Source organism: Etheostoma cragini, chromosome 1 (assembly GCF_013103735.1).
Source record: "Etheostoma cragini isolate CJK2018 chromosome 1, CSU_Ecrag_1.0, whole genome shotgun sequence".
NCBI lineage: Eukaryota > Metazoa > Chordata > Actinopteri > Perciformes > Percidae > Etheostoma > Etheostoma cragini.
This window is the reverse complement of record NC_048407.1, coordinates 30,694,950-30,709,609: the sequence shown is the minus strand read 5'-3', so window position 1 is coordinate 30,709,609 and position 14,660 is coordinate 30,694,950. Positions and strand designations below refer to the sequence as shown.

At 42.1% G+C, this 14,660-nt stretch overlaps 1 protein-coding gene across 17 annotated transcripts in view; it reads left to right on the top strand.

Annotated features, from left to right (window-relative positions):
- Positions 1-14,660, top strand: part of nav2a (neuron navigator 2a) — a 220,982-nt gene that overhangs the window by 149,546 nt on the left and 56,776 nt on the right. For 11 of the 17 annotated variants that reach the window (XM_034885021.1, XM_034891410.1, XM_034880284.1 and 8 more), the window contains 5 exons: positions 2,058-2,130; positions 2,820-3,036; positions 3,279-3,335; positions 5,515-5,648; positions 12,376-13,597. In XM_034885021.1, the coding sequence (XP_034740912.1) occupies positions 2,058-2,130; positions 2,820-3,036; positions 3,279-3,335; positions 5,515-5,648; positions 12,376-13,597 (1,703 nt within the window). Of the gene's footprint in view, positions 1-2,057; positions 2,131-2,819; positions 3,037-3,278; positions 3,336-5,514; positions 5,649-6,913; positions 6,965-7,870; positions 7,974-9,527; positions 9,548-12,375; positions 13,598-14,660 lie in introns of those variants that run through there. The other 6 variants (XM_034892172.1, XM_034881062.1, XM_034887439.1 and 3 more) reach the window with 5 other exon arrangements.

The following is a 14,660-nucleotide window of genomic DNA, read 5'->3' as shown; positions in this document are numbered from 1 at the left end:
GTGCGTTATAAGCCTACTTTCACTGGCAATAATTGGCATGTTAAAAAAGATTTAGCACCTCTTTAACCTTTGTGCATACTGTAAAAGGCTTTTAAATGTCCATTGAAAAGTCAATTCTTCAGTTAATTGCCTTTCCAAAAGCAACATCTAACAGTCAGAGCAACCGGTGTGCCATATTGATATCTTTTGTGCTGTACCTGGTGTGTTAGCTCATCGAAAACAACAGTTGGTAAACTTTGATCGCATGATCATTAATCTGCAGTGACTCTGCTTCATGACTTGTTTTATGTTGTTTACTTTGTTAGTACATGGGCCAGCCAGCAGACTTGCTGTATAATGGATCACATGGGCTCTGAACAAAGCCTGTCTGCCTATCATACCCTCTCGCAGTCCAGTGACAGCTCAGCAGTCTGCTCAGGTTGCCAAGGCTGCTGTCATAGCAACTGTGTCGGTATAGATTGTTTGCCTCTTTTGTTGCTCTGCTGACGAAAGTCTGATTGGTTTGAATCCTGTTTTGACTATGTCACCATGTGGTCAATACATTTTTTTTGCCCTTTGAACAGCACAGTCAGTGACTAAATATAAAACCTTTCTACCACTTTCCAACCCTGCATGTATACATTTGTAATGTCTGCCAAAGAGGTTCTGATACCTTTTCATTTGTTTGTCTTTCAGCTTGATATCTCGTAAATAGCAAACAAAAAACCTCGGTGAAATCACTTATTTTCCCACTCTTCCTACATATCTCATAACATGTTTGGATGAGTCTTAAAAACGGTTTATTGCCAAGTGCGTTTGCACATACAAGGAATTTGACTTGACCTGACAATAAAGCCAGTGCAGAAGTATAAAGACATAAAATGAAATAAAAATCTGAAAATTGGCAATACAATTACAATCAATCACACTTTATTTTTAAGGCATTTTTTGTACCTTTTCACCCCCATCTCCCAGCCCCAGTCACCAACCTACCCAACCACCCCTAAATTGACAGAAATTGTCATTCAAAACAAGCCAAACCGAGACCTGAACCAAACTGAGTCTACGCCATCAAATGTCATCAATTTAAAAGAATATAAGAATATGTAAATACATACAGTACATCTCTTATTAAAGTGTCTGTTTTTGATGTCTATAGTTGTGCCAAAGATTGTCCAGAGGGTGTAAAAGTTTGTAATATAAGTATAATTTCTAAGAGGGGAGATGGTAATGATGTGTGTTAATGTAACGTAACGTGTAACGTCAGCCGTGTCAGTGGGGGTCCTGGGCATGTTGATGAGGCCAGCTGCAGTCAGGGAGAAACAGTTTTTGTGATGGGAGGTTTTGGTTCTGATAGAGCGCAGCCTCCTGCCAGAGGGGAGTGCTTCAAAGAGCTTGTCCAGGGTGGGAGGAGTCGGCCACAAAACGATCTTCCTTCATGGTTCTAGGTGTAGCCTACTGTTTGTGACACAACTACTGAATCTGCTACAACATGGTATTGTCATAAGTCTGACTCCCTTAAAATCTTGCATCATCCTTGTACAAATCCTGATATTCATGAACAAATTCATATGTTTTCCAAAAAGAATGGCTACCATCAGTCAACCATTATTGTCTGCTACGTGCATTTCTATGCAGATCTGGATCCAGATGCAGATTTAACATTTATTACTCTTTTATATTATTAAAACAATACATTTAGAGGATGTTGAGGTCTAGCAGATGTATGCATTTCTAAGATTTTAGTTGAATGCTTACTGGCATTGAATACTTATTTACTTGCAAAGTCAATCCAATAAACATCCAAACATTTCGTTATGATTAATATAGCATGTATGGATCTGTATCTCATCCCTATCGGAGTTAATTTTCAGTACCTCTTTTCTTTAAAGTATAACATTTTGTGCGGCCAAGCGTTGCTGTCTAGATAGACATGTAGATATTTACTTCCAGTGTTGCCATTAAGCTCATGAAAAGCATGCAAAAGACAGACCAGCATGCTTCCTTACATTATACAAATATTGAATGAAAATGCGCAGGGTGCAGTGTCTTTCAGCTGTGTCTGTCTCTCTGTCCAGATTGAGAACATTGATGCCTGCCTCAGTTTCCTGGCAGCAAAAGGAGTCAACATCCAGGGTCTGTCTTCAGAGGGTAAGCTGGACTCCTGCTCTTCTGCTTTCACTGGAACAAAAGAGCTAGACCCAAACCTGGGCCAGGCCGGGCTTGGTCTATCTATTAAACAAAGGGGCTTTGTGCTATGGGAAAAATGAGCTCACAAATACTTAATACATTGAAACATTTTCATTGGCAAGCTCTTTTGCCAGGACATACTACATTGATGCCAGATAGTACACAGTAAAACATGCAGGCTTGATAGGGCCTGATTACCTCATACATAAAATGAATGGACCAGAACTCCTCTTGTAGCACAGTGTTTAAATTTAGCCTACTTCCAACAATATTTGATGTTCGCTTCATTTTTTATGTCATATTATTCATGGAGGAAACCTAATTATGGTAAAGGTACTAATAGTACTGATGGACAATAAAGGAATTAGTTATTATCACAATATAACAATATTGATAGCCCATAACAGCCAGTATAGCAGTACCCTATAGTGCTATCTAGTAGCTTTAGCTGTCATTGTGCAGATGAAGTGATTGATGATGAGAATTTTTCTAACATCCTCACATTTGCCTTTTGTTAAGCACTTTTTAAATTTTGTATCTGTGAAATATGCTAAATAAATAAACTTTACTTTCATCCACTTTTTTCCTTCTTTATCTCACCTGCCTTTTCCCTTTGAATATTTCACATTGTCCTTCTCCCTGACCCACAGAGATCCGTAATGGTAATCTGAAAGCCATCCTCGGCCTCTTCTTCAGCTTGTCCCGCTTCAAACAGCAGCAGCAGGCCCAACGGCAGAAGTCCCAGCCCCAGGGCACACACCCTCCCCTGAGCCAGCAAAGCAGCGCCCCAGCCCAGCTCAGCCACTCCACGCATGGGACTCCTTCCCTTACAGCCCAGAAAGCAGCACAGGCCGAGATGCAGTCCAGGTAAGGCTCGCTGGCGCGTTAATGCAAACTCTGTAAACTGGAAATATAGGAAAGGTAACCTTGAAACTGGAAGAATGCTGTTTGTCTCTGTATTCTTCACTTTTTGCTGTTTCTGCTGTTCTACTTCATCATTGTGTCATCTCTATCCTCATGTTCATACCTCCTGTCATTTATAACTGTAAACCTGACCTCTCTGTCTCTGTCCTCCTTCCATATTTCTCTTCTCTTTTCTTCTCCTCTAGGGATGGGTCTCAGAGTAAACTGCTCAAGTTTTCCCTTGGTCAGAAAAAGACCTCTAGGTCAGCTTCTTCTGCCTTTTTTATTTTCTTGCTCCTCCCTCTCTTTCCTCCAAAACACCTCCCGTCCCATCCCCTTCCTGGAAATAGAAAGGTAGAAATTGCCCCTAATCAAGGAGATCTTGACAACATCTTTTCTGCTGTAATGGGTATCTTGTTGTTTCTTTGTCTGTGATTAAGGGCAGTATCTACTACAAGCAATATCTAATATGCATGAGTGATAGTAGAGCACATAGGAACTGGATCCCCAGGCTCCCTTTTCGGACAGCCCTGCATGTCTGGCAGCGTGCTTCATTTGGCAAGCCTGCTAAATGAGCTGTGAAAGACCTTTAGATAACCCTTAAGTAAGTGTGTGTGTGTGTGTGTGTGTGTGTGTGTGTTTGTTTAACAAGCACATCCTCTATGTAATGTGTATTAATAATTAACACAGCAAGAATCTGTAGCTGGAATGTGTCTATAATATGTGTTCTTTAAATAGAGCTTCCATCTGCGTTCACTGTGACGCTCTCAAGACTTTTTGCGTTGACATTTGGCTCTTTTTTTAGCATGCAGTGTCGTATTATGTGTTGATGCACCTCGAAATTGGATTTAGGATGTGGTTTTGCATGCTGCCCATCCCAGATTGTGTTTGCATTACACCTGCCAAACACCAGCTCTGCTCCAAGGAAATGCACTGGCCCCACCCTCTGGCCAGTATGTTTAACTACAAGCTGAGGAGTTGGGATTCTCCTGGTTCTCTCTAACTGAACAACCCATGGCTTTTCTTACATGTTCTTACTTCAAAGGCCTCAATCAAAAACGTATCCAGATTTCCTCAAAAAGTGCCTAGGTTGGTTTGGTTGGTTCACAGATAAGCTTTGACCTAAAGCCTTTCTTCATTTTGAGCAAATATATTTATTTGGCAAGAGCATTTTTCTTTTGCATTTTTGACTGTATTTAACTTCACATAAATTGTCTAGAAAGGTGTAGATATGTTTCCATATTAGTTCCAGCACATTGTAGTCAGAATAAATATTTTGAAATGTACATACCCATCAAATAGAATATTTTTTTCTATACACAGCCAGTCCAAATGGGGGGAGGCAGTAGACTGACTGGCCCTGTCATAATTGAAAGCCAAATGAACTTAGGCTACTCTTGACTAAATAATGCAGTAAAACCTATTACCTAGCAATGGCCAGATAAATAATGGCCAGTCAACGGGAACGGCCTGCCGGAAATGAGAGCTGCTATAATGCATACGAGAGCTGAGAGAGTGAGAGCTGTAATCTCCTTGTCAGCTTCCGCCTCACAGTCCCAGGAGGATGATGAGGATGATGATAATGATGATGTCGCTGCCTTTGAATTAGCATTTCATTAGTAGTCCGTATGCCACGGCCTGGTCACATTACAGAACTCAGGAAAAGGCAACAGAGGGACTCACAGTATGGAATCAAGGTGTCATAAATTTCACCAAGGCCTATCCATTGCCAGTACATCCTGTCTAATCTGTGCGTGGAAATAAAGGAGCAGGACATTTAATCTGAGGCTGTTGGGCTCCCAGCTCCCCTGGGACCTGCACTCTGTCAACGCGTCCACCCTGCACGGACATGTCCACCCTGCTCTGAGCTCATCTGTCTTCCTTAGATTAGGGAGATGGGGCCAGGCAGATCTGCAAGAAAAGCAAACAATTGCTAAATTTACATTTATTAAACTGTGCGTAACTTCTAATCCAAGCCACAGACTTTCAAACCAATGGTAATCCGGATATAAAGATGTATCTAAAGAGTGTATTATTAAAGATATAAGATTAAATATTGATACATGTGTGTGAAGCACATTTCTTAAATTACAGTTGTGACATAGTGCTTAGACAAAGAACAAAATAATATGAAGATTTTCTTTTTCTTAACACAAGGAACACTCTTGTGTCCCTTTACCCTGTTCACATAAAACATTTTCTGCAATAAAAATTAAAATAATAAACAATTTCCATCATCCCTCAACTCTCCTAATTAAGTGAGACCCTCCGGTTTGCACTTGGAAGCTGTAGACTGGATTTGTCTCTAGCAGAATGTGTAATTAACTTGCATTATACCGGAATATGTTTCTTTAGTGTGTAAGATGAAGGCTTTATATCGAATATATACTTTCTTGCTTCCTTCTCTTTATTTCTCTCCCTCTATCTCCGTTACTTTGCCAGACTTCCCGGCCCCTCGGCGAGGGTATCCACTGCAGGCAGTGACATCCCTCCAAGAGGCTCGGTCAGTGCTGCTGGGAATAGACGCAGCCAGGGCTTCAGTGACAAGACCAAAGCCAACTCTCACCTGAACAAAGGTAGGCCTTGTGCACAACCACAAACACACATAGCTTTTATTAGTTTTGTAAATACCATCATACCATTGTGTGTTGTGTGTTTGTGTCTGTCTGCCTATGACTAACACAGACAGTGACACTGACACAACTGAGTTCAAGAGAAAATTCTCCTTTAAGGTTTCAGGTAATTTCCCTTTTCTTGGAACATTAATATTTCCTGTCATAAGGAGAGTGTCCTCAGTTTGTATAACAAACATTCAGTAGTTCTGAATCAAAATCAGAAAAGGATTTGTTGCCACCTACGTGGAATTTGCCTTGGTGAATGGTGCATACATACACAAACAAACAAATTAAACCTGAATAAGAAATAAACAAGAAATACGGAAATGGCATGAATGCTGAAGTAATTGTACTTTCTGACTGCAACCTCACTGAAAAATCTCAACTTGTGTCTTTGGACCAGTGTCCGGTTACAGTATTTAGGACATGGTCACAGTGTGGAAGTTGAGGTGATAGTTAAGATGGGATTGTGACCTCAATTTGGCTGCTGTACACAAACTGTCTTTGTCCTCATAGGTGGAGAGGGTTACTGTGTGTTGTGGACAGCTTCTATCTGAACCGTTTAGGGTATTCATGCATGTGTGTTTTGTTATTTGTTTGAGATTTTTGCTCAAAGGCGGCGTCAAATATATGAATTTTTCTAATTAGTTGTGATACGTTGTAAACTAAGAACCAAAGAGATCCATTGTGGTGATGATATGTCTCATGCAAACCATATGTTGTATTGCTTTTGATTCTGAAGATAAATTATTATTATTATTATTATTCATAAATTAACTGACTTACACCACATATAACAATGTCTTTTGTGTGTGTTTACTAAAGAGTATGAGTATGCACCTCTGCCTTTTAATAACTGAACTAGTTATTAGCTAGCATTTTTCAGAATTTGCCCTGATGATTCGACCACAAGAGATTGATTTTTTTTTTGGAGATGGAGATACATGCTCACACTTTTATTCCAAACTCCTCAGACCCACTGTTTGACTTCTGAAGCATAGAAACTTGCAAGTGTGTTTGGCAGTATATTTAGTTAGAGCAGTGTTGAAATAGCTTCTGTCACAACTCAGTGGGCCAAGGCTTTATATAGACTGTGTTAGTGTTCACAGTTTAAACTCATTATCCTGCATTAGACAAAGAATTCTGACCGCACAGAGGGAGAGGGAGAGAGAGAGGGAGAGAGAGAGAGAATCTGTTGTCTGTGTTTCGAGTGACAAATTACCCAACACTGTGAGCAGCACTGTGGGGCACTCATTCTGATGTGCAGTCCATCGGAGGTAGGGGAGCTTCTATTGGATGGTGTTGTGTTTGTGAACGTTTGTGCATATGTGAGTAAAACAAATTAACAAGTCGTAGTGTTAAAGGAATAGTCGGACATTTTGGGAAGTACACTTTCTGGTGGAATGTGAGATGGATAGGTGACAACTACTCTCATCTCTGTGTGCTAGCCTACCAGTTAGCAGAGCTCAGCATTAAAACACATTATATCCTGTTTGTAAACCATACAACAACCAAAATGTGAATTCAACAAGTAGTGTTTGATATTTCTTGGCCCAGCCTATTTGTGGTGCCTGCTGGCTGTGGCTTTATTTTAATGATTACATACATAAGAGTGCTATCAACTATATGGATCTTATTCTGGGCGTTGGATTGAATAAGCTGAAAGTGTAGCTGCTCCTTTGTAGCGGTGGTAGCAGTAGTAGTAGTAAGTCAGAAGCTAATTCTGAAGAAGAGCATTAGCTTGAAACGTCACTTGTAGTTGTGCCAATAAATTAGCTTAGTCTGAAGAAGACCATTAGCTCGAAACTTAACTTGTGGATGTGCCAATAAATTGTACTTGAGGGAGCGACAGTGTGCGGACCCGTGTTTTCAATGCAGCAATAGTAGCATTAATGTTTGAGTTGTCAGTTGAGCTTGTCAACAGTTAAATGAGTGACCAGGTTTCCACAGAAAGGACCAGAGCTCATTAAGGAATAAGATAAACTTTGTTATGAAAGGATTGACATGTCAATTTGGAAGCATGAGAATCACCCCCCTCCTTCTTGCCTTGTTGTTGATATGCTGCCAAGCCCCGCCTCCTTGCCATACCATTTTCGTCAGCTTCCTCCTCCTCCTCCTCCTCCTCCTCCTCCTCCTCCTCCTCCTCCTCCTCCTCCTCCTCCTCCTCCTCCTCCTCCTGCACCCTCTGGATGGCTGGCCATGGTTTGGGACTCTTCCCTGCTATTCTGTCCATCTCCTCCTGTCTTTCTTTCTCTGTTCCTTCTGGACATCTGCAGCATCTATGAGGTTTGTCAGCTTGCACTTAAAGATCGCCTAGGGCTAGGACGGCAGGTGATAGTTTCAGATGTAGAAACTTTGAAAGTATGGTTGCGGATTTGGGTTTGTTGTTGTTGTTTTTGCTAGAAATGTGTGTGATGTGTGTATTTGTTATGCTGCAGAAAGCATGATTTTTTTTCTTTAAAAGATGTGAAGTCAGTTTCCCTGAAATGTTTTATGAGTAATTTGAATTGTAAGTATTGAGGTTCTCGGGATATTGGTCATCTATTTTGCCACCGTCTTGCTACTTCGGTGTAAAACCGACACAAATTTAATTTTGTTTCCTAGGTGTCAATAAATAGGACATATTTGTCTGATGTTAGTTTAGTTTCTGCCTCAAAAATGCATGTTTGGCACTAATGTGCTAGAGATTGTTATACATGCTTTTGAGATGGTGTTCAGCTGGTTAAAGAGGCACCTGCAGCTTCTATTGTGAGGCCAGATCTGCTCTGTGTCATTGGCCCTGACACCAGAATGGAGTCACGTTACAGCACCAGTGTACAGTAAGGAGACTGACCTGAATCTTCTCTTCTGCTCTGCAATAACCCAAGGTGACAGCATCTGGGTGTCAACCAAGTGACACGGAGCAGAGAGAGCCGGGGGCACCTGTGGGTCTGTGTTTGTGTATGTGCACGCTTTTGATTTATATCTGTGTGTTTGTAGGACCGCTGCCCTTGCTGAATGAATAACCTTCTGATGAGCTGTAGCACCACTGTTTAAGTGTAGTCATGTGGAGAAACTTAAAAAAGTTTCAGTCTCCACAAAAAAGCCGTCTGTCCCTGTTTCTGTTTTTGAAACACAAAAACTGAGGAGGAAAGAGAGAGTGCGGGCTCCTGAAATCCGAACGTGGTGAGTAAGCGTTCCTGCAGCCTCAAATGTTGTGTCAGTGGGATACACAGTGGTTTGTGTTGATTTCACCAATAAAATTGGCAGGACCGAAGGAGAACTGTTTTCACAATGCTCTCTATCATGTGAGAAATCTTCTCAGCATCTACGTTAGAAATCCAAAACATGTTTTCAGTCTTGCTATATGAGAGGGACTTGAATGTAAGTAGGGACTGGAGGTTAAGCTTAATGTCTTGTGACCAGTGTGACCATGAAAAGGGTTGAAGGGCTTCTGATGTCTAAACGGTGTCAGCCGACGCTACCTCTAATGCATTTACTGCTGTCTCTTTGTATGCAAGTGGTCACACTGCAGTGTATTTGCTCTGGTCACCGGCCCTGCAACTGCATGAATGTTGAAGCGTTTGAAGTTACTGAGCAGAACAAACATCCCTCTCTCTCTTGAACTTGACATGCATGCACAGACTTGTACACGCACAGAGAGGGAGAAGAGGGTTGACACTTGTGTGAAATTACATGGTTTTCCTCGGATGTAGGCGGGCATTAACACAAAGCAGCGCACGCACAGACACATGAGTGTGACGATCCATGAAAAGAGCATTGGGTCCACTTCGGCTGATTTCCCAAAATGCCTTGATGTTTATAAGGAGGCTCTGAGAGGAGTAGGCTGCTGGACCAACCCTGAGGCGGAGTCAGAGAGGGTGAGACAGGTTTTTATGGCAGACAGGAAGTGCAGTGGTGGTCTGTGATCCTTTTCCCCCCACTACGGTTATTTTCTGCTCTTGAGTTTATTTACTAATGACTGCTTTAATTAAGCAGTTGAGTCGTAAACGCTTAAATTCTTTCAACATGTTTCTTTAAGCAGACAGCTCGACCAGCACAGCGAAAACAGAGCAATGTGCAGTTAATTCCAGGATTTGCCCCAAGGCTCCACAGGGTGGGTCATTAGGTCAGTGACCCATTCTAAGGGCATGTTAAGACTCTGTGTTTATTTTTGAAAGAAAAGTGCTTCCTCAATTGCATGTTGTGCTGATAATGCTCAAAATGCAGCCCAAATAAAAACCAGATTGATCCAAATTGACAATTTGGGATCAGAATATTTATTAGAGATCTTTTTACAAGGTCTTTTTTCCATTTGATTGGGGCTGTTGTCATAAACTGTGAGGCTGTGAATTTGTTTTAGATGTGAACTTTTCTGAGCTTGAGAAAACATACTTTTTTGCTGTGCCAAAAAAGTAGATAAATCCTACAAAGTGTGAACAATCTGACTTCGGCATTTCTTTTATTTGGGACAGACTGACGTATCTTTTTGAAAACCTTGGTTGGATTTATAATGCACTCAGTGTCCAAGTCCATTACTCTAGTGTCACTTCTGACCCGACACGTTGAAGATTGACTACTTTTCCTTCACCCTTAGCAACCCAACTGAAGCGTGTCAGTCCCGGTCACCGGGTGCAGTCATGGCCAGCTGTCCCTAGTGTCCAGGGCCTCTCCATATCCTGCATTTCTTCTTCTGTTCCTTTCTGACCCGAAATCCAAGCTGACCCCATTCACGGACAGCGCTGACCGTCCTGCTGGCCCACATGAAAGCTTTACTCACCCCAAACCTGCAGTGCCAGTCCCTTTATTCTCTCAGCCTGCTCCATAATCACAGCAGGTCCCCTTCTCATTCAGCCGCCCCCATTAGGACACCAGCTATTAGCAACCTGACCCACTTTTCCGATTGCTAACTGCTAGCACGGCTAATTGGTCTCTAATCACTTCCTAATGGCTGCATTGTTTCAGGCTGCTCTCGCTAAATGCTAAACAGGGAGAGAAAGGAGAGGCGGCGAACGAGTGCCTATTTCCAATTAGGACATGAAAGGTGCTGTAAAACTGAAAAAAAGTAGAGACCCTGATGAGAAAGGGGTAAATAAGTGGCTTGGGTGTTTAATATTCTGCTTAAATGGTGACTTAGTGAGACCTTTTGAATAGCATATGAATGTGAAGTTAATTTAGCTAACATGACTTAAAGGAAGCTCTGAGAGTTATAGGATTATTTTATAGGTTTATTTTCCACCTGAAATGTCACAGAGAATGATTATTTATACACAATCTTTACTAACGTTCATGTATTTTTGAGCACCAAATGACTTGTTTTCTCTAAAAAAGTAGAGAAACTAAACTCCAATGGAGTGAGATCATTTTTCCAATCCAAATCAACTTTTACATTACTATGCATTAATTAGCTGATCCTTTTATCAAATGTGAATTACAATAAGTGCTTTCAACTGGATTCAAGAATTGTCTAAAATTAAGTATTAATCTGTCTTTATGCTAATGCAGCAGCCAGCCTAATTCTGTGTTCCTTCAAGAAACTGACAAGAGACTGTACCTTCCTTAAATACTTGATACAGGTTCATTTGTATTGGAAAAACGTTGTAAAAGAACCGAAAAATTCTGCACGCTAGTACTCACTTGTTTTGGTCCTCAGACCTTAATTAGGTACAATTCATACTATGGGAATTGCTATTGGGAGATAATTGAAGTGTGTTTTGTCACTTAAGAAAACAAGACTTGCAGTGTGTTAAGAATCTAAACTCCCAGAGTACAGTTGCACAAGAAGGCAAAACTCAGCAGCAGTTGTGACTTGGAATAAATAAAAGTGTGTGTGTGTGTGTAGTGGGGTGGGGGAAGTGGTATGTTGCAAAGAACTGTTGTGATTAATTCCTCCCAGTGCTCCCTGCACCGGCCCTCTCTCTTACTGGCCGTTGGTGTTTGAATATTCAAATATTACTGGTCTGACCTCTGTGCTACTAGTACCACCTTTCTGCATGTACTGACAACCTCAGCAGCTCTGAGGATACTCTATTTCGCGCAGTAAGAGCAGCGACTTAACAAGGAATTTCAGCTCTTCTTTTGCTCCTTCAATTCTTGGTAAGTTTGCTTCTTGAGATGCTGCTGAGTTCATTTTTGCAGATTTACCCAGGCAGTTCTGGATGACACATTTTAACAAGGGTTTACAGGAGTATCTTTACACTGCGAAAGAAGCAACCTTTCTGTTCTATTCATGTCCAAGTTAAACTTTATTTTATATACCGTTGTATGATGAATGGATCTAATTTACAACGGGCTTAGTACATGTAACCAGACAGTGTTTCTTTGTAAAGCAGAAGGATGCTGACCAAAAGCAGTCCATGTAAGTACAAGCCTTATAAGTGCAGCAGCACTGCTTCTTAACTTGGCCTGCTTGGCAGACTTTAAAGCACTTGAGCCTGCTCCTCATTGTTTTTATAAACAGTCTGTGATGGAGTCCTTACATTGTTAGTGCTAAGGGTTTTTTAACAGTTTTGGTGGCTAGCCCGAAGGAAAGTAATGGCACGTTTGGCTGTATCAAGGCAGGCCACCTCCAGGCCCTTATAAGGCCACTTTGTGTGGGGTCAAAGACGACTAAGCATCTGGTTTCTCTTCGCTTCCCCAGATCCTCCCTCTCCTCGACTTTTACTCCTTTCTATCTTACTGTTAATAAAATGTCTCTTTTCTGGTGCAGATTCCTCAGAGGGCATGACCTCACAACCTTCGGTGATGACTGAGTATGCTCCATCGTCTGCAGTGACGGTCATCTCCTCCACCAGCATCCCCGCTGCTACCTCTGGCCAGATTCCACACCCATCTTCACTGTCCTCATCCACCTCCTCCACGGCCATACCCCAGCCCAACAGCAACAGCAAGCCCTGGAGAAGCAAGTCAATGAGCTCCAAGCACATCTCTCCTTCTCCTTCCTCCACCAGCACCGCTGCGTCTGCCATGCAGTCCATCAAGCAGGAGAAGGACACCTCGTGTAAAGCTGAAGCTCCTGCAAAGGTCGCCACTCAAAAGTCAATGCTGGAGAAGCTGAAGCTTTTCAACAGTAAAGTGGGCTCCAAATCTGCCAGCTCCTCTAACGGAGTAGGGGCCCAGAATGACAACACTGCCCCAGCCAGGCAGTTTGGAGCGATGCAGGTGGAGAGAGCCGAGACTGGCTCCAACACCGAGCCCCTGGAGGAAGATGATGGCAATGTCCGGCCGGGAATGAACGGGACAACCTACGGCGCAGCTCCGTCCGCAGGTACTTCTGTCTCCACAACCGCCAGCAGCCCCAAAATTGCCCTGAGGGGCATTGCCCAGCGCACTTTTAGCAGAGCTTTGACTGCCAAGAAGGGCTCTGTCAAAAGCACAGAGAAAGACAAGGATAAGGAGAGGGGGAAGGAGAAGGAGAAAGGGAAGGAGGTGGGGAAACGCATCTCAGTCCCGGACAGGACAGATCTCAGGGGGGACGAGCTGAAAGAGGAAGTAGCACCTGTTGCTGTAGACACAGACAGCTCAAACAAACGGACCTCTAAAATCACCAGCTTCATTCCCAAGGGGGGTAAAGTGGCCAAAAAGGAGAGTTCCACCCCTGCACACAGCGGAATACCAAAGCCAGGAGCCAAAGCCCCAGGAGTGGGGGGGAAAGCTTCCTCAGTGAAGGAGTCGGGGGAGAGGCCTCGGAGCATGCGATTAGGAGGGGGTCTCGCCGTGCAGCGTGGCCCCCTGGACAGAGACAGGGACAGCAGACACTCCAGCTCCACTTCCAGCCTGGCCTCCACAGAGGGAAAGACCAGCGCCTCCCCTGTGGCAGGCGGAGGCACTACACAGAGCACAGCCAGCAACACGATCAGTGTGCAGCTACCTCAGACTCAACAGCACCACAGCCATCCCAACACGGCCACCGTCGCACCTTTCATGTACAGGTGAGGTCACACAGACTGGAAACATCTGTTAAAGCAACTGAAAAATCGGTTCCACATTTTTGCATTTCTCCATCTCGTGAAAGATTTGGGTCTACATGAGTAGCAATCAAAGTTACAGGTAATAAAAAAACAATTTCTTAATCGTATGAGAAACTAAGACTCAAAATATCAGATACCAGTCTGCTTTATCAGGACTTTGGTGGTGATACCCATTTGTCTCTAGAAATTTGATTCAATTTCAACTTCATAGGTCACATAAATGCACCAATGACAAATGCAAAAGGTATGTGCTTATGAGATATACTGTACATATATAAAAAAAGAAAAACAATCCAACTCAGACAACAGAAAAACAAGATCAAGTGAAAGAAGAGACACTTTTACTGCGCCATCTTGAATACATTTGGAAGATTAATAATATTACAAAAACTATATATTTTAAATTAGATATGCAAAATCATGTGTCTTTGTCTTATGTTAATCTCTGGTTCTGCTGCATTGATTTTAATACAATTTCCTCCTTGTCCTACAGTGTTTACGGAGGTGCTATGCTAAATTAGTGAAGAATTTAATTTAGCTTTATTGATAATCCTACTGCAGTATAAATATCTTAAAGCTTGGCTTACTGGCCACAACACAGTGATTAAGCTCCGCCGTCATAAAACAAAGTCATTTCACCATTCACATGCTCCTCCTTAAACGTTTCCCAGAAGTGATAAGGTTGAATTCTTCAGGGACTGGAGTGTTTTTGTTCAGGCGTAGACCTGATAACAGTTCTGGGTAAGCTGTGCTTGACTATCTTATTTTTTAAATAACTACAAATTGGTGTGTAACCCTGCATATTACCATGATATTGTGTGTCTAGGATTAGTCGTTACTTTTATTTAAGTCATCACATATCTAACATTTCATTCTCTGACAGCATCTGAAAGTTCAAAAATCGGAATCAAGCCATCTGTGAACTGTTAACCAGGAATGTCACATCTGTGTGTGTGTGTGTGTGTATGTATGTATGTGTGTATATATATATATATATATATATATATATATATATATATATATA